Here is a 19,780-nt window from a genome sequence, read left to right on the forward strand (position 1 = left end):
TAAAAGGCCAATGGTATCAACTGTCAGCCCATCTAAGGATGAGACACTAAATATATATATATTTTTTTGTGTGTGTGAGGAAGATCGGCCCTGAGCTAACATCTGCCAATCCTCCTTTTTTTGTTCGGGAAGACTGGCCCTGGGCTAACATCCATGCCCATCTTCCTCCACTTTATATGGGATGCCGCCACAGCATGGCTTGACAAGCGGTGTGTTGGCGCGTGCCCGGGATCCAAACTGGTGAACCCTGGGCCACCACAGCGGATTGCACGCACTTAACCGCTGCGCCACTGGGCCGGCCCGTATATATTTTCTATAGCCTAATTCTATACTTAAAGTATTTTCTATGCTTAAAGTAAGTAATTCTATACTTAAATTTGATGCTGAAGTGAATATTGATAAATGAATATTTATCAGTGAATAATTTATCAGTATTCAGTGAATATTTCTAATTCTCACATGCTTCATAGTATCTTACTAAGAATTATATAAATGAAGTTGTGGAACTATGTTCATCTCACTCAAAATACTTGATTTTTATTTATAATTCCTTCAAAAACTCAACAGTGTAGGAAACATAATTATCTCCCCACTCCTTACTATTTTACTTTCTTAAGTTGTCAACATTCTGTCAAATATCTTACATTTCCATAGGTTCAGCTTTTTAGTTTTCATAGGATGAATCCCTATAATGTATTAAACCATCAATTTGGTGATTTCCTGCATTGTGGCTTAGTTTAATTTTTTTTAAAGCTGTATAGAAAAACCACCTGTATAACTTATTGTGCTTTAAAAGAATTATTAGTATTATGTCCTTATTTATGACTCCCTGGCCTGTGACAGTCTTCAGAATTTTTATAGGAGAAATAAATGATTGCTAAGTAATATTTAGTTTAACCAAAAGATTAATGAATCTTTTATGCTTAAACTTGTTTGTACAAATAACCTAAATGATGGACCTTAAAAAACTAATATTAAAGCAGTTTTTGTCAGCTTTCTTACAGTTATATTTTATTTTGAGAATTGTGGAAATTAAGTTGCTTTAAATCATTTACTCTGTCATCACATGAGGGTTTTGCATGACTGAAATACCTGTAATTACTATGTCATTTTTGTCATAGTTGACCTAAAGGTATAACTATAATAATCATCAGCTAAATTCTTGGTGAGCAGCTGTGTAAGACCAACTTAACAGCTGGGGTAACCCAGCACAGACTGTAACAAACTTAATCATGAGGCAAGTTATGTTATAGTCATTGAGGACTTCGTGCTGGGCATTTCTGAAATACTTTAAAAAATTCAATTTAATAGTTGGATTTTTGTTTTATCTCAAATATTTCTTTAAATGCTTAATGAAAGAATGAGGAAAAGTGTCAATTTAGAATTAACAACTAAAGTTCTAAGATACAAATATGGTAATAAAATCCAAAGTTTACTCATTAAAAGAAGAATCAAATATACTGTGTATGTCGCTGTTTAGGTAGAGTCACTGTGATAAGTAGAAAAGGAAAAATATATACGAGTTATTATGGTATAATATGGAGTCAGAATAATCCTGAGATTTTTTTTCTTGAATTTCATCTTTTTAAATCATATTTTTAAAAATCATTTATGCTTGTGACTTTTTCCAATGAAAATATTTTTTTATTATTATACAACGCTAATACATGTTTACAACACAAGGATAGATGTCTGTTTTTTAAAAGTATACACAATTGAAGCAGTGAATTTTATTTATAGATACTTTGTAATTACACTGTAGCTATACTATTCACTCAACTATAATAAAGAAATGCTTACCAAATTGACAATCTAACACTTTACAAGGAGGCTATATACTTGGTACTATTAGAACTGTAATATACTCTTAAAGCTGTAAGGGTCTTCATTCTCAATCATCTGGTCCAGCCTCCTCATTCTAGAAATCTGAAATTTGAGACAAGTTAAGAGACTTACTTAGGGTCATGGGTTAGTGGTGGAGCTGAAACTAGAACTTAAAATTCACCCAATATTTTTTGTATACTGATAAGTTTGCTTGGAGTATCAATTCCAGATAATTTGGCTGAAAGTTGGTTGAGGCTTAGTCGAGAATAATTTAGTTGTAAATAAGTTAATAAATTGGTTTTTTGAATCATGGAATTTCTAGTGTACCATGGGGTGGTTTTGTCATCATTTTTAAAGACTTGTTTGTTTGGTTTTTCTGTATTTTACTTCTTAACTTATAACTTTATTTTCAGCCAATTATTTAGAAGTAACTGGAAATTTCCAGAAAAATTCAGAAACAACCTAAATGTCCAGCAATCAGACCTTGATTATATAAATCAAAGTAGTTACAATACTTTACTTAACCTAGTATTGTAGCATTTTCAAAATAAAAATGCTACATATACATGTATATATGTAATGCTTTTATTTTGCAAATGCGCAATTACCAGGTCACACTTTTATAACACTTGTATAAACTGTATGTGCTGTTTTAGAACCCAAGCTAATTTCTCTTAAGTAGTTAGGGGCTGCCCGTGGTTCCCAGAGAAAGAAAACTAGCAGGGAGGTACAATAATATGTTGTGACCCATTAAATGTTTACATGACTATAATATCTCAAATGCATTATAATTGGAAGTTGTAATCTTGCTTAGTGAACACTTTGAGTGTTTAAATGTCTTTTAGAATTTTTTAAGGAATTATTTTGAGTGTGATTTTAATTTTTATAAAACATTTCTATTCATTGACTTATGGCTTTTATGAATAATAAAAAGGAATGCCATGTATTTAAATTTTTCTTTCATGCTAAATCTAATTATAGTTTTGTTTCTACAATTGAAGTAATGATATGTTGTTTGGAAATTTTTTTGCGGTTTTTACTAATACAAGTTTGACCATTTATTATTAAACAAAGAACTTAATGTCTTGATTTATCAGTGTTTTCCTCTGTGTTTAAATTGCTCTATCTTTGTAGTGTATGAATTGCTTAGACCAGGGAGATACTTTAAGATTCTGGTATCTAAGATGTTAGGAAAGGCTGAAAAATAGACTTATATACAGAGAATGATATGTCTTACTCAATATCCTTGAATAAATGAGTATGCTTTATAATACCATATTCTCAAGGGGATATTGATTCTGATTTATTTCACTTTAGTAGTGGTATAATTTTAGCATCTGGAATTTTTTCTGTTTCTACAAAACAGTAAGTCACTTGTTGCTTAAATTCACAGAAGTAATGAATTGTACTGAGTTTAAATGGCATATGCTGATATTCTGCTGTTAAAAGTTTTTGATGTGAGCCGTTGAAAACTCTTGGTATAAAAATCATATGTACTTGTAGGTAAACTTGTATCTTCCAAGTGATTTGTTTTAGCTGATTCAAGAATAGTTGATGAAAAATGGAAAATCTTTTTGCCACTCATATGCTGTGGCCTTTGGTAAAGAGCAGTTAAATCCTAGTCTCTGTATAATAATTAATGAAAGAAAAGGTCGAAATCCAGAATAAACTGCTGTAAATCTTGTTGTTTTAAGAGAATTGGAATGTATGGGACTGTAATACATTTTTGAAATACCATATTGGTGATATTTTGTTACATGTAGCATTTATATATAATCATCTTTGATCAATGCAAACTTGTAGAAGAAAGAAAGTGAGAAAGTGATAAGTGGGCAAAATAAATTACCTTATATAGAGATCATCTCTTTACCATAAGTTCCCCAATGTTGAGTTCATCTTTGATGGGGAGTCAGTGGTGTCTGGAATCTTAAAATCCCAAGACACTACAGCTAAGATACTATAGCTTCATTTTTAGGTAAAAATTTTGACAGAATTATGGAAAGTCTTTCTAAAACTTGTAGATGATTATGTGTTTAAAATATTCTATTCCAAAGTTATTACAGGTGGATTTTAGAACCTCTACTTGCTTTCCTTGTGATTTTTAAAATGAAATGTAGTCTACAAAGCTCTGTGTGATTTTTGATCCTAGTAGTAGTAGTAGTAGTAGTAGTAGTAATGTAACTAACAGTATTGAGCACTTACTAGATGTGAAGCGTTGTTCTATGTGCTTCACTTAAACGTTAACTGATTTAATCCTCCTAACAATTTAATTTAAGGTCATTCTGCTAATAAGTGGTAGAACAGGCTTTGGACTAAGGCAGTTTGGCTCCAGCATTGATGCTCTTACTTACTATATTATACTTAGTGTTTGTTGATGTGATCAAATATTGGTATGATCAAAGAGCTTGTCTGTTTTGAAGAGTCTCAGTTTGGGAGGGGGGTTAATAATTAAGAGTATCTTAAATGTTTTTAAATGTATAATTGAGACTAAGACTTTATGTTTTCTTGAAATGGAACATGGAACTAGCTGCATTTTAAAGTATTAACAATTGGGGTTCTCCTATGCATTGTCTATGATTTCTCTCATTGACTAGGGTTTTCTTCTGTATTTGAAGATTTAGTAATTTGAATGTTTCCATACTTTAAGATTCTGGTATCTAATGATTGAGAACATTGCTTTAGAAGTACTGTTAACTTGAATCCTCCAAAAAAAGATGAAACTTGGTAGTACATACATTTGGAAATTAGTACTCACTGTACTCAATCACTAATAATGGTCTCTTTTTTACAAAAATATGTTGTTGTAGACACGTAACTTGATTTAGTGTTTGGTTTGCTAGAGTTGCAATGCTCTGTACTATCCAGTTGAGGGCAGCTATTTACTGATTTAAAAAAATGAGTTGAATTAGAATGTCAGCACTTTGTGTTTACCAAAAACTTGGTATCTAGTGTAAAACATAGCATTTCAATATACAAACAGCCTTAGTTTTCACTCCTATTATCATTGTAAATAATTTCTTGAAAATGAAAAACTAGTTTTACTTCATAATAATTTCTAACGTCTTATAAGCAGGAGAATGAACACTTATTTTAGTTTTAGTTTTCCCAGTCCAAATTCTTTTCAATTCCACATCTTATTTTTTTTCCCCTTAGGATCACACTCCAAGGAGATTAGAGAGCTTTGTATCTTCCTTATCTTTAAACTATCTGCATGTAAATAGATGTGACTATAAAGTTCCTTGAGGGCTTTTAAATATAAAAGAGAAAAATTATAATTTCCCATGTTATCTTTATTAACCAATGGATTAAGTGAAAGTTAAATATGGAGTTGATCTGTTTGATATATTTTTCTATGCAGAATGAATATGTTAAACTTGTGGAATGTAGTACACTCTTCTAATTTTTCTGCATTGAAATAACTCATAGTTTATATCTTCTGTGTGGTTCAGAGAAAGGAATTTTGAGGGTTTAACTAATTGATGTCAAAGATATCACTGAAACATTTTTTTTGAGAATAAAGAATGCCAGTCTTCGTAAAATTATATGTAATATTAACAAAGTAGACACTGATAGTAACTTGCTGAGGAGACATTCCATGGGAGCTATTTCAACAAAGGAATTTTTCTCATTAGGAGAGAAAGACACAGTATGACTGAAGGTTATGTTGTAAGGAAAAGATGAATCTTGTGTTAAGAAATAAAGTGAGCATCAGAGGAGATGCTGAGACTAGAATGAGACTAGAGACATTCATTCTGCAAGGTAGTAAGTAGTCTAGTGGGGTTGTTGACATGATTATCTTAGATATCAGTCTCACCTTTTTTCTACCATATCAACTTACAGATTTCCAGTACTCTCTGTTCTATCCCTAGATCTTTGTTGGGGTTTTCTTTGATGTAAGATTATGATTCAGGTCCTAGTCATTTACTTTTTTATTAAAACAATTTTTTTATTGTGGTTAAATATCCATAACATAAAATTTGCCATTTTAACCAAGTTTAACTGTACAATTCAATGGCATTAAGTACATTCACAGTGTTCTGCAACCATCACCACTATCCATCTCCAGAACTTTTTCATCTTTTCCAACTGAAACTATACCCATTAAACACTAACTCCCCATTCCTTTCTCCCCCTTGGCCCTGGCAAACACCATTCAGTTTTCTGTCTCTGTAAATTTAACTACTCTAGGTACCTTATATAAGTGAAATCGTACAATATTTGTCCTTTTTTGACTGACTTATTTCGCTTAGCCTCATGTCCTCAAGGTTGTAGCATGTGTCAGAGTTTCTTTCCTTTTTAAGGCTGAATAATATTCCATTGTAATGTATACCATATTTTGTTTACTCGTTTGTCCATTGATGGTTACTTGGGTCGCTTCCACCTCTTGGCTGTTATGAATAATACTGCTGTGAATATGGTGTACAAATATCTGTTTGAGTCCCTGCTTTCAGTTCTTTTGGGTGTATACCCAAAAGTAGAATTGCTGGATTATGTGGTAATTTTTTTGAGGAACCGCCGTACCATTTTCCACAGTAGCTACATCCATTTTACATTCCCACCAGCGATGTACAAGGGTATTTCTTCAGATCCTTGCCAGCACTTGTTATTTTTTGTGTGTGTGCGCGCGCTACCTTGTTATTGTTGTTAAATAATAGTCATTCTAATGGGTGTGCAGTGGTGGTTCATTCTGGTTTTGATTTGCATTTCCCTAATGATTGGTGATATCATGGGCATCTTTAAATGTGCTTTTCGGTCATTTGTATATCTTCTTTGGAGAAATTCAGTTGTTTACTTTTGTGTAACTAAAAATGTCACCTCTGCTAATGATTTTGCATTTTTAACAACATTTTAATTATGGTATAACAGAAAGGTGTACTTTAAAAAAGTAGTGTAATGGTAGGACTGGGAGTATTTCTTCTGTATGGATTGATTTCCCAGCAGCCCACTTTATATTTAGTAAGACAGAGTCTCCAAAGTCAAAAAAAAATCACCTATTTCTGACATTCTTTTTTCTAATTCTCTCAATATCACAGTCTAAATTACCACTAAAGATCCATAAAAGCTGCTGAAAGGAGAGATAAGTGAGATGACTGGAAGAAAATGGAATGGAAAGAGAGAACAAACTAGTTAACTGAGCATTGTGAACAAATAGTTGACATCTGTTATCTGCCATCTATTGAAAGTACTATCTATTAATTCTCATATTGAGCTTCTTATCATCTTCATAACAGTCTAGTTTGTGGGTTTGAATATGAAATGTAGTATAAAAGATTAATTAACACTGACATAAGTGGTTAATTTGGGGAAATATTTGAGATAATGCTGGAAAGACTAGTTTGGGGCCACTTTGAGGAGAATCTTCATCTCCATACTTTTTCTTAGGCAATGGGGAACCATTGAAAGTTCTTGAGGAATGGATTGTATACCACATTCTCTCTCTGTGTTTTAGGAAGATTTATGTGATCCTGATATGTTGGAGAAATTAGGCACTAAGGATTTGCAATGAATTGGTTAATTATTATTCATTTCACTATAATTACTTCCCATCACAGCTTACATTTATAAATACTTGTTTTTTTATATTTTTAATAAATCACATAACTGTTATACTTCCAGGTGGAATGACTGAGTTTTTCAGAATTATAAAGGTTGAACTGAAATTTGCAAACAATTAAAATGTCTACTGGTAAGATTAATCTGAAGTGCATATTAATAGCTATAGAGAGCTAGAGTCCATTTAATATCTTAGTGAGTGCGAGATAAAAGAATGCTATGTATGGAAAAGGCAAAGAGCATGCTTAAGACGCACACTTGAAAGTATAGTGCTCATTCTGAATATAAGATAGAACAAATGTATGTGTATATTTTTTGAGCACACATAAACACTGTCCTTAAATTTGAAGCACAATTCAAAACATTCCTAAAATATTAATGCTGGTATTTGGGTAAGGAAGACTAAATAAGATATTCAAGAGAAAATACAATGTTTATTTTTTGGATTTTTGTAAAGAAAACTTTACTTTCACTTTCTAGGGAATACCTAGGTTAGTAGTTGGAGAAGTTTTAAAAGGGACCCTGCAGCATAACTCTGCTTTGGTTGTATTCGCATTACTGACTTTGTATGGGAGGTGCACCAGCTGTTTGACTGGCAGGAGCAGGAGCTTTCATTTCAGTAGTTTATAATTCCTGGCTATTCTAGGATAGTTTGCACTTCACCAAGCCTCAGACAGGTCAGGACATTTGGTAGGAGAAGGTTGAAAGACAAAAGCAGCAGGCCCTGGGTTCTCAGCCTTTTATTTTTTTTTAATTAGAAAATTATATTTTAATTTGGTGGTTAGAGTTTTTAGTAATGTGCCTGTATTACGTGTAGAGAGTATTCATCAACCAAGAGGAGTTTTAAAATGTCAAAACCGGGAAAAGCTACTCTAAACCATGGCTTGGTTCCTGTTGATCTTAAAAGTGCAAAAGAGCCACTACCACATCAAACTGTGATGAAGATATTTAGCATTAGCATCATTGCCCAAGGCCTCCCCTTTTGTCGAAGACGGGTAAGTCTCACACATTTGAAAAATAGGAATATTTGTTTAAATGAAGTACTTCTGCCTCATTTAGTGAAGAAGTGCTTTAAATTTCAATTCATGTTTATAACTAAAACTATCAGTATATTATGTAGCCAGTGAAAACTTATGTAAGTGATAGGTTTAATAATATGATAGCCTAGAGGGCAGGGTTACCCCAATCCACCTTTTTGTCTCTCTCATTTATTTTTCATGATATTGGAATCCTTTAAACTTATTTAAAATGGATAAATGTAAAAAGTATGTTTTGAAATATATTGGCAAATACTAAAACCCAAAATTTGTAGTTTTTATTTTGTGGGAAAAGCAAAGAGCTGATAGTATTCTCCTTATACATGGGAATTACAGCATTTAACTCTTTTAAAGAGTATTGCAAGTTCCCTAGGTTTCTCTCTCCCTTTAAGCTATATTATTTTTAAATTACTATTTTTTAAATTCAAACTTAACATAATAGAGACATTACTTTTTGCTGTTATATAAAATAAAAATAGCATGCTATTGTGTGGCTGTTACGATATAGTTTATATATAGACAATCCTGAACTAACAAACATTTTGTAGAACTTGTGCTTATGTATAATCAAGTTATGATCTATTTGGTGTTTTTCAGGATGACATTCTCCTCTCCCCTGCCAAGTTTTGACCTTGTTAATATTAGCAGTTTAGTTGTATTTTCTGAGTTACTTGATATTGCCATTTTGAATTAATACCTAGAGTGATATATTTTTAGATCTAAAATATATTTATGATATCGAACACATTAAACCCAAAAAAATCCTGTGTGAGATTAGATGAGTGTTTGTGTATATCAGTGCTATTAGTGTTTTAGTTCCCTTTTTTACCTTTTTTTTTTTAACTAAAGGGGAAACATTCTATTAAACAAGTAGGTTAACTCATAACACCTGAAAAATATTTTTCCTCCTTAGTAAAGAGAATCTTCTTTTTGCTGGGACTTAAATAACCTTTGTAAAAATACATTTTCTAATTATCTTAGTTCCTTTTGAGCAGTTTCCACTTCTATTCCCAACAAGTGGTAGCCATGTTGAAAAACATTTTGAGTGAGTTTAAACGTAATACAATTTAAACATTGAAAATAGAATACAAATATCTTCATCACCCTCTTATTTTCTTCTTTATTATGTTTTCAGAAAGTGTTTCTTTTAGTTTTCTTCTTTCACTTTGTCACTTTTATAACTTCTGAAATGAGATCACTGCTCTGATTTAAGCATTTACACAGAAGCCTCTAATAGCTTTAAACTCATGAATAAATGAATTTATTATTTTAATACTTTTGTAGAAGAAAATACTAATACAAGTAAATTTTTAAATTGAGGGAAAGAAGTGTGGGTTTTTTAAATTAAAGTGTTAGGATATTAACAGTCAAGATAATTTTGTTTTTTGTTATTGAATATTTCTAATAAACTTAAGTGCAATATATAGTAGATTACTTCATTACGTCACAAGGTTGTTTCCTACCTTTATCTTTTGACATGTACATGAAATTTAAAGGCTCAGGAGCAGATTTTATAGGAAAAATTAATAGAGAACTTCAAGGCTTTCCCTGAGGGCCTCCTAGGGTCACTATTCAGTTTGACTTTTTTAGGTTACTATGTTATGTTAAATTATAGCCTTGCATTTGTAATAACAGAAGAGGACTAAGTTTGAAAACTAAAATTCATACTAGAAAATTTTTTGGAAGATAGTTAAAAAACAATATTAACACATTCAGGTTTAGACTGCCTGCCTGCCAGTAATTTACTATTGCATAACTCATTGACTCTGACTACTAGAAATATTAGAGGGATAGCGTAATTATATCCTCCCCCCACTTTCTTGCAACTGGTTAATTTAGGTAGCTTTAAATTGGTTCACATGCTTTTTGTTATTTAATTTACTAACTTTCCCTTGGTAAAATTAATGATAAATATTTTTAAAATGTATTTTTCTTTATCAAAGATTTTAAAAAGACTTTTGGTGTGGCATGTAATTAATCATATTTTGTGTCTAACATCTAGTATATCTTTTACGTTAGGTCTGTTTAACTTCTTTCAAGCAGATTGTTATACACTGACAATAAAATACACAAAGCAGATGGACTTCTATATTTTGTAGGCCATTTTTTCCTCCCAAGTAGTGAGCTAATGTAAAGTATAGTGACCTCTTATAAGACTGTATGCATTCTTGACCTATTAAAATTTTAAAAACATGATATTGTGCCTCCATCCATCATAGCTGTTGATCTACTTAATGTTTGTGCAGTAAAATAACTTTGAAAATTGTGAAAAATCCTTTAAAATAGTTGTCATAATTACAACTTCAATTTATATCTCTTGAAATATTTTCAGGAAATTTATTTATGTCACTATTAAGTATAATATTAGTACTGTTAGTCTAATTTATTATTTATGTAAATTATTCTAGTCTCTCATCAGAGATACTTCGTACTTACTACTAACAAAGGTAAAGAAATAGCACTCTAGCTATTAACCAGTTACCTTAAATCAAAATGTTTTTAGTACTAAGGTCCTTATTATTTATTTATATTTGCTTAGACATTCTTAATCATAAGTATCACCTGAAATACTTGTTAAAAATACAGAAGCCTGAGTTCTCCTCTTTTGGATAGTATTATGTAGGAGATCTAGATTAAGGCTCAGGGATCTATCTGTATTTTTAAAAAGTCCTGTAGGTAATTCTTTATTTTTTTTTTAATTTTTTTTTTTTTTTTGTGAAGAAGATCAGCCCTGAGCTAACATCCATGCCAATCCTCCTCTTTTTGCTGAGGAACACTGGCCCTGAGCTAACATCTGTGCCAATCTTCCTCCACTTTATGTGGGATGCTGCCACAGCATGGCCTGACAAGCGGTGCCTCGGTGCGCGCCTGGGATCTGAACCCAGGCCGCCAACAGCGGAGCGTGTGCACTTAACCGCTACGCCACGGGGCCGGCCCCAGGTAATTCTTAGTATCAGGAAAATTTGAGAATACTAGTTTAGTACAAAACTTTTTCTTCTAAAAGAACAGATTGTTCTTTAGAAGAAGAAAAATTTTACAGGAAAAACTTATTTAATCTACAAAATCACTGGAAAATTATTTTTCTTTGAAATTGGAATGCCTAATTATGGTAATACTGTATTTCTTAAATCATAAGATACATCATTTTCCTACACTTTTAACATATATAAAATAAGGATACATCCTGATGGAATTTCATAGCTTACCTGGCAGCATTTTTTTCTTTTTAGTGATAAGAGAAATAATGATGGCTTATAATGAATAATAGCATGTTGAAAGAAAATGCACTTCAATGCTTAAATCTCATTTCTTAACTCATTTTGTTTTTGTTTGGAGACTTAAGCATTTAGAATACTCTCGTGAAGTTATTCTTCAATGTTACCATATTGGTAGAAATTTCTAAATGACATGCGACTGTTGGTTTAAATAGGGCTTTTTAAGATATCTAGTTGACTCTGCTGGTTTATAGACAAATACTGTTTTTAGATGCCTTATATATTCTTGGGTTTGAACTACGTACTGATTGTGTAGCATAAGCAGCGGCAACACAGCTGACTAAGAATGGGGTAGAGCTGCTCGTAGGAGTGGTGGGGAGGCGAGGTGGGAGCAATGTGGGGCAAAGACTTGTCACCTGAAACCCAAGAGCTCAGGCAATAATGAAATATATGACTGGGATTTCTGATAGTTGAAAACAATTTTGTAGTGATTATATTCCATATCAAGTTCTGTTCAAAATACCATATGTAAAATATTTTTCTTTAAAGTGAAAATAGAAATAAAATTAAAATTGCATGTTTATGTCATTTGAGAAAATGTTAATATCACTCCTGTGTATTGTTATCATTGAAAGTTAGCTTAAATCAGGGGTACACAAGATTTTTCCACACAGGGCCAGCAAATGTTTTAGGTTTTGTGGACCGTATAGTCACTGTTAGAACTACTCAGCTCTGCCATTGTAGCTTGAAAGCAGCTGTAGACAATACTTAAATGAATGGGCAAATGGACATGACTGTTTTAATAAAACTTTATTTACAAAACCGTGAAATATAGGTTTTTATAATTACAGTAATACCATAACAAATCTTGTACATATATCTTTCTGCTTGTGTATAAGTTTCAGCTCATGGTAAATTTTTAGAATGAGATTGTTAGAGCCATAAGCCTTTCATTTTCTTTAAAACCCTCATCCTCTCCTCTAATTCTTTTAAAGCTATGTAGAAAAAAATTTTTGTGTGTCTATCACTAGAATTTTAACATACTGTTTATTTCCTTCTTAATGTACAGTATTAGTAATAATAGTGCTATTAATAATTACTATCATTTTAAAAGAACCTACTGTGTATTCTAGGCACTGTCCCAGCTATTTTTGTATATTTTACGTCAATCCTTAAATGATTTAAATGTTTGTTAAGTAGTGTAAGTTAGCTATTATCTTCATTCAGTAGACTAGAAAACTGAAGTTCAAACAAGTTAACTGTCCCCAGTTTTCTTGGTAAATAGTAAAACTGGTATTAACCTCAGGACTTTCTAATACTGCAGATAGTAGCCATTCTCTTTATATTTTTTTTCATGTGAACTTAGCACTTCTCAACTACTGTTATATTAGTATTTTGGAGAGTAAGCCTAGGAGCCTCTTACTGTTGACATAGTTTCTGTGAGAAAATACATTTGAAGATTCAAACAGTTGACCTACGAATAACTTTTGGTAGCATAGTCTGTTGATAAATTTATGATTTTTTTGTGTAATCTCTTTTAAGATGTTTCACTTATAAAGTTATCCCACAGATTATGCAATAATTATAGTCATAAAAAACTGGAAATATTCAAACAGTATGCATGTTTGTTATCTTTTGTAAGCTACGGGATGATGCCTGTTAAAGAAAAGATTATCCATGACACTTGTTAAAACAGTAAGACAGACTTTATTCAGGGGGCTATCATGATAGCTATAGGGACCACTACAAGGAGTTTTGCGGTAGGGGAGAGAGATTGGGATCAACTCCGAATACAACAAAGAAAAGTGAGAATTTATAGCCAAGGAATAGGTAGGGGGTCTCAGTGGGTAGAAAATTACTAAGAAGAAACTTCAGGGGTAAAGAGGGGATTCTGGCTATATGAGCTTAACCAAGGCGGTCAGACATTCCCTGGGGGATGATGGAGGATTAGAAGAACACAACAGGTATGGAGAGTGATCAGATATCGAGTGTGGGGATTCTAGGCTAAACTGACTTAGCAGGATTCTTGCTAAAATGTGGCTCTTGAGATCATGTCCAAGGACAAGACCTAGTTGAAAAAAGAGCTCAGAGTTTGGTCAAGGAGAGAATCTTTGTCATACCTCAAGATCTGTGTTTGGCAGGTAACAACTGAGAACAGGGTGTCTGACAGATTAACCATCCTCAAACTGCAGTGCAGTACCATTCTCATCAGTTTGCTTAATTAGTACTTTTGACAATGATGACAAAAATTAAACCAGCATTATACCTCTTTTAAGCTTCAATACTTTTTTGGGTTCAAGTTTTTTCTTCATTGTTGACTTATTGCTAATGATAATAGGCAAACCTATATTCAAAATTTTAATCTCATTCAGGCGTAATCTAATTTGTTGTTTTTGTATTTATAATCTTCAGTTACTTCAAGCTGTATATAATTTTAATCTATTATTCTCCTTTAATAGACTGTTGGCAAGTCATTGGTACCTTTTCAGCAAACATCTGCCAGTTTTATCGAACAATTGTATTGCCTGTGTTTCAGAAAACATTTCTAATTATTTGCTCTACAATAAAATTTTCATTTGTATGAAGATTTTGTATGTACCCAAAAAGCAGACCATCATGAGCTCTGTTGGTAAAGCAAATTTGTGAGTTATTACCCTCCTCAATTTAATAATCTCCAAAATTCTCTGAGTTGAATGGTGATATGGGGAATTTTTATATTCTTCCAATCATTAATATCTTTTACTTTTTTTAATAAAAGTAAGACATGCTTAGTATGTAAAACTTAGAAAAAATATTTTTCTTTACAATTTCCTATATTATCAGTAATTCCGCTGCTCAGAAATAACCACAGTAACAATCTTAAGTAAATAATTTTTTAACAAAATTGTTACTGTAATCCACTTTTAATATGTTGCTGGTGGTGCCCCATTTCTATAGTTATTCAAAAGGGTATATAATCTGCCAAATGAATGTACCATAATTTTCCTACAGTTGTTGATTTGGACAGTGACCTGTGTTGAACTTTTTATATACAAATCTTTGACATCTCTAGACACAGATTTCTAAAGTTAGAATTATTGGGTCAAGATTTTTTTTTAGGTTCTTGATAGTGCTAAGTTGTTTTCCAGAAAGATGGTACCAATTAAAAACCAGCATGAGGGACTTCTAATGTTGTCTAAAGAGAAAGAAATCATAGTCTAAGCAAATTTATTCCTACCATTGCAAAGTTTTGTGGATTTTACTTAGTTGATACTATATCATTGTATTTCCATGTTTATTATTCTAGGTTTTCTATCAAAGGACTTTTTTTCCAATTTGAGAAAATAATGATATATGTTTATACTTAAAGCTTCATGAGGAAAATGTGTCAATAGATCAAGAAATTATTTGTTGCTTTTGGTGATTTTATTTTTTTATTGTTTTTGGAAAATAATATTTGCCATAGACCTGTCACCTGTATTATTTTCAACTATAATTTTCTTCGACTTCTCCCGTAGTTTTAAAACTATCTGTGTTTCTATCTGAACAGATGATCCACATGTATAGTTTTGTAATTTATCATTAGTTTAACATTATTTTTACTGCAAGTCTTATGGTTATCTCAATTTTTATTTCTCACTTTAGTTTGTGCTTTTACATTTCTGAATTTTAGTATGATATTTTTACAGTATAAATGACAGCCCGTCTCAAAGTATATTGCTATTAATAATCTCTACTACAAGAGTACTTCTCATGCTAGCAAGAGCAGCTGCCAGAAATACTTGCCTGTTTCTTATAGCACTACTACTTAGTGTTACATTTCTGACATAGCTTTGCCTTTAGCCCCAATCCAGGTTTACCTCCTTTTTTTTTTAATTCTAGTCTAGTCATGATTAATTCTCATTTAAGTAGTTGTAGCAAGTCTGCATTTCTAAAATGTCTTGATGCCTGAGAGGCATTTCATGAAACTCAACTTCTGTTTCATAGAACTCTTAGCTAAGTAGAAGTAGATGGATACAGAACATACAGAAATATGAAACCTTTAAAAAGTCAGCATCGTGCTCCCCTTCTCCATACTAGTCTGTTTGGTATCCACCAGTTACATTTGTGCTCTGTCTCTCCAGATCCTTTCCATGACCTCACAGTCTAGCTTACCTCTCTGGTTGGAACCTTCCTCCTGGCACTGATTGCATCCACTGTTGTCCTCATCCATTAGTGGAACATATTGTTCTTGTTGCCATTACCTTTGGCCCTTAGGCATATATGTACTGCTCAGTGGTGTTATTTGACAACTTCAAATAGTTATCTTGTCTCCTCAATTACGCTGTAAACTCTTAAAGGTCAGAAATTATCTTTAATATCTTTTTATGCTCCCAGTGATATGCAGGAGAAAGTTAGTGTGGATATTTGTATGACCAATTCATTGAAGTATGTGTTACGTTAAACTTGGAAAATTCTTTAAGGAGTTTTTGTACTGTAAGAATATGGCGTGTTTTTGTTTACTGAATGTTTTTAAATGACTGTGCAGCTGTGATTTTGAATATTTCATTTTCTAAATTTAACTAAACTCAGATACAGTTTGACACTTAATTTTAAAAGTAATTACTACTTACCAATTTTGAAAACGAAGGAGAAACAAACATAGGGTGTAGACTTTTGGATGGTACTTTTGAGAGTCTACAGAAGCTCAAAAATGTCAGAAAATGCTGAAATAAAGAAAAAATATTGTGATGCTTTGGAGAGAAGGAAGAATGGGGTGGTGGTATGAGCAAGTTTGGAGAGAGATTTTAATAGCATACCTGCTTTGTTGTTGTTGGCTTTTTTTTTTTTTTTTTTTTGAGTAAACTGGAATATGACTTCCTAAGGTTTTTTTCCCCACTCATATATAGTCCATTGGAACTAGGAAAAAAATTGGCTTTTTCAGATCTTCTGGTATCTTTTATTGTCACTATTTTATCAATAAAGAAAATTAGTTACCACATATCAGACCATTTTATTTTAGATCCTATTAATCTTTTTCTTCTTAATAATGTTTCATGCATCATGCATAAACATGAGTAAGTAGAATATAAATTGTAAATTTTCTTGCAGTCTCATTCTCTGTATTGTGCAAGGCACTGGCTATAAATAAAAAGGTGATGATTCTTCATCTCCTCTGCCTGTGTATATACAAAAATGAAAAATCACAGTCCTTTAAGCATGTTATAGTCTAGTGGTAAAACCTTAAACAAACCCTTATAGTACGAAAGGATAATTGCTTAAATGGACCCATGTACAAAGTACTACCCAAGTCTTAATGCAAATGGCTCAGGAAAGGCTTCACAGTAGCTTTGAATTAAAATATGAATGATATTTGCTAAGCAGATGATCAGAGAAGTGATGGACAGAAGGAAACTTGTATTATTGCTTGCACTTACATCTTGTTTTTTCACGTTAATTATACTGCTGCAAGTTACTCACTTATACTTGAAATTTATTAATATTAGTATCAGCCAAAATATATGCATTGAGCACTTAGAACAGAGTTGAGAACTGTTCTAGAACTTATGGATATAACAGTAAACTAGATAGACAAAGACCATGCCCTCATGGAGCTTAGATTCTAACTTAGGGAAACAGAAAAGTAACTGTTAATGCTAATGTTTTGATGACAATAAAATAGGATAATAGTATAGAATCTAACTGGAGATGGGGGGGAGGCACTGTTCTAAATACTTTCCACGTATGAACTCACTTAATCCTTAAAATACGCTCATGAAGTAGGTTGTATTATATTATCCCTATTTTACAGATGAGGAATCTGAGGCATAGGTTAGATGACTTACCCTAAAGCTAGTAAGTGATGGAGCTGAGATTGTAACTCAGGCATCTGGCTCCAGCATCACAAACACTGTGGTATTACTGACCTACCTGGGTAAGAATTTGTTGAGTGAACGGATCTTTAGTTTCCAAATGTTTTAAGGGTTAACTTTTGCCATGTAATTCCTAGGTTTTTAAAGACATAATTTTCACTTTGTTCCCACAGTTTGTCATGACCTCAATATCTAGTTACTGATAACGTTGCTTTCTAGATGTTTTTGTCATCAGGTGATGTCTTAGTATTAGATTGTGCCTTAGTTGTCAGATATGAATGTAAAGAAAATTATAACATTTATAAATCTACAACTACATCATAGAAACAACTGCCATGAATTTTTATCCCTTTTGTTAATAGATAACAATCTGTGTAAATCATTTAGTAATTTTATTTAACATCACAGGGCAAAGCTATTTAAATTTGTAGGTTATGTTTTACAGGAACTAACTTAGTACTAAGACTTGTAGTATGGGAGGCAGATGAAAAATATGCTAAAAATAACTTGGTACTAAGCTCCTGGCAAGATAAACAAGTATAAAATAAATCCACAGTCCCTTGTCTGCAGACCAGAAATCCAACAAGCCTTGGAAACCAAAAAAATTTTCAAAAAGTTGGCCAAACCTAACCCCTAACTAACATAAGACAGTCACTTTTATTATTTATCTGAATATTTATATACTTTGCTGCAGGAATATTAATGTGTACTGTATTGGAAGTGTTCTGTAATACACCGTATATGCACCAAATTACCTTTCTAAACTCCAAAAAGTTCTGAAGTCAGGAACACAACTTTCTCCAAAATTGTGGAACCAACTCTACAGACCTTTGAGTTTCATAGCTATCACTACATATAAAAAATGGGGGCCGGCCCAGTGGCATAGTGGTTAAGTTCGCACGCTCAGCTTCAGCCACCCGGGGTTCGCAGGTTTGGATCCCAGCTGTGAATCTGTGCACCACTTGTCAAGCCATGCTGTGGCAGGCGTCCCACATAAAATGGAGGACGATAGGCACAGATGTTAGCTCAGGGCCAGACTTCCTCAGCAAAAAGAGGAGGATTGGCAACAGATGTTAGCTCAGGGCTAATCTTCCTCACAAAAAAAAAAAACAAAAAAGGAATACACTTTGAAATGTCAAAGTAGTCTAAGCTTTAGCTTAAGTCTCTGAGTATATGCATATTTAAATGCTTTGAAACATACATTATATAAATGAATATCTAAATTTTATTAACCTAGTTATAGGCAGCACCATATAATATAAATGATAGTTCTGAGTTTATATATTATTTTTCTTCAGTGATTAAATGCAACTCATGCTTGCAGACTTATACTTTAAATGAGGAATAAGAACCTTGACCACTTTTACTTCTCTCAGTATTTCCATGGAAAATTAGCACCACTAAATTAATTTTAATTCTGCTAATATGTATTAGGCATACGTCCTGTGTGCTTCTAGTGTAACAAAGATGAATAAGGCAGAGACCTTCCAAGAAGCCCACAGTGTATACAATGTGTCACCAGACTCCTTTATTCAATTATATGCTTTTCATTTCTAAATCAACCGGTGATAATTTGTGTTATAGTTTCTCCATATGTGTATATGGATACCTACATACAGGTGCATACATATGCAGACACTCTTTGATATAGAATTATGTTGGTAACTTTATTGAAATGTATAATCTACTAGTTTTCAAATAGTTAGGTAGTACCCAGTATAGAATATTATTTTGAGGTTCTGAAAGATTAAATATGATACCATCTTATTCCATTTTTCGTGTTCTTGCAAAAAAAACTTTAGTCTTTAATATCCTGTCAGGCTCACCATAGTGATTTCTTTCTGGATTGTTCCTGGATCAGAATTAGACTTCTTGGCCCTATTCCTGACTCATTGTGGAAAGTTGTACAAATTAACATGTGTCTCACATATAAACCAGTTAAATAATGATAGATATAATTTTGGTAGGTATATTTGGTTGGTAGATATAAATAATGATAAATATAATTTAAAATTTTTTTTAATGTGATGTAAGTTTTACTATAGGAGTAATAGTAGAAAGAAATTCGTGGTAAAGCCAATAACATTCTAAATGTTAGGAATTACAATTCAGTTATTTCCTTTTATAAGTAGCTATTGATGTAGCACATCTCTTTATTTGCATATATAGTCCTAAAGTGTGAAAGGTAAAATAACTAAAGTAGATTTTTTAAAAAAGTAAATCTGGGGCTGGCTCCGTGGCCTAGTGGTTAAGGTTCCATGTACTCTGCTTCAGCAGCCTAGGTTCGTAGGTTCAAATCCCAGGTGCAGACCTACACCAT

General features: G+C 32.4%; 1 protein-coding gene across 4 annotated transcripts in view; it reads left to right on the forward strand.

Annotated features, from left to right (window-relative positions):
* The window catches only part of FBXW7 (F-box and WD repeat domain containing 7), a 228,190-nt gene that overhangs the window by 159,284 nt on the left and 49,126 nt on the right, over positions 1-19,780 (forward strand). Inside the window, exon 1 of one of the 4 annotated variants that reach the window (XM_004420919.3) lies at positions 8,158-8,372. The exons of the other annotated variants lie outside the window; for them this stretch is intronic. Within the exon in view, the coding sequence (XP_004420976.1) occupies positions 8,226-8,372 (147 nt within the window). The 5' untranslated portion in view covers positions 8,158-8,225. Of the gene's footprint in view, positions 1-8,157; positions 8,373-19,780 lie in introns of those variants that run through there. 4 annotated transcript variants of the gene reach the window in all.

Source organism: Ceratotherium simum, chromosome 12 (genome assembly GCF_057802395.1).
Source record: "Ceratotherium simum simum isolate JZ-2026a chromosome 12, ASM5780239v1, whole genome shotgun sequence".
NCBI lineage: Eukaryota > Metazoa > Chordata > Mammalia > Perissodactyla > Rhinocerotidae > Ceratotherium > Ceratotherium simum.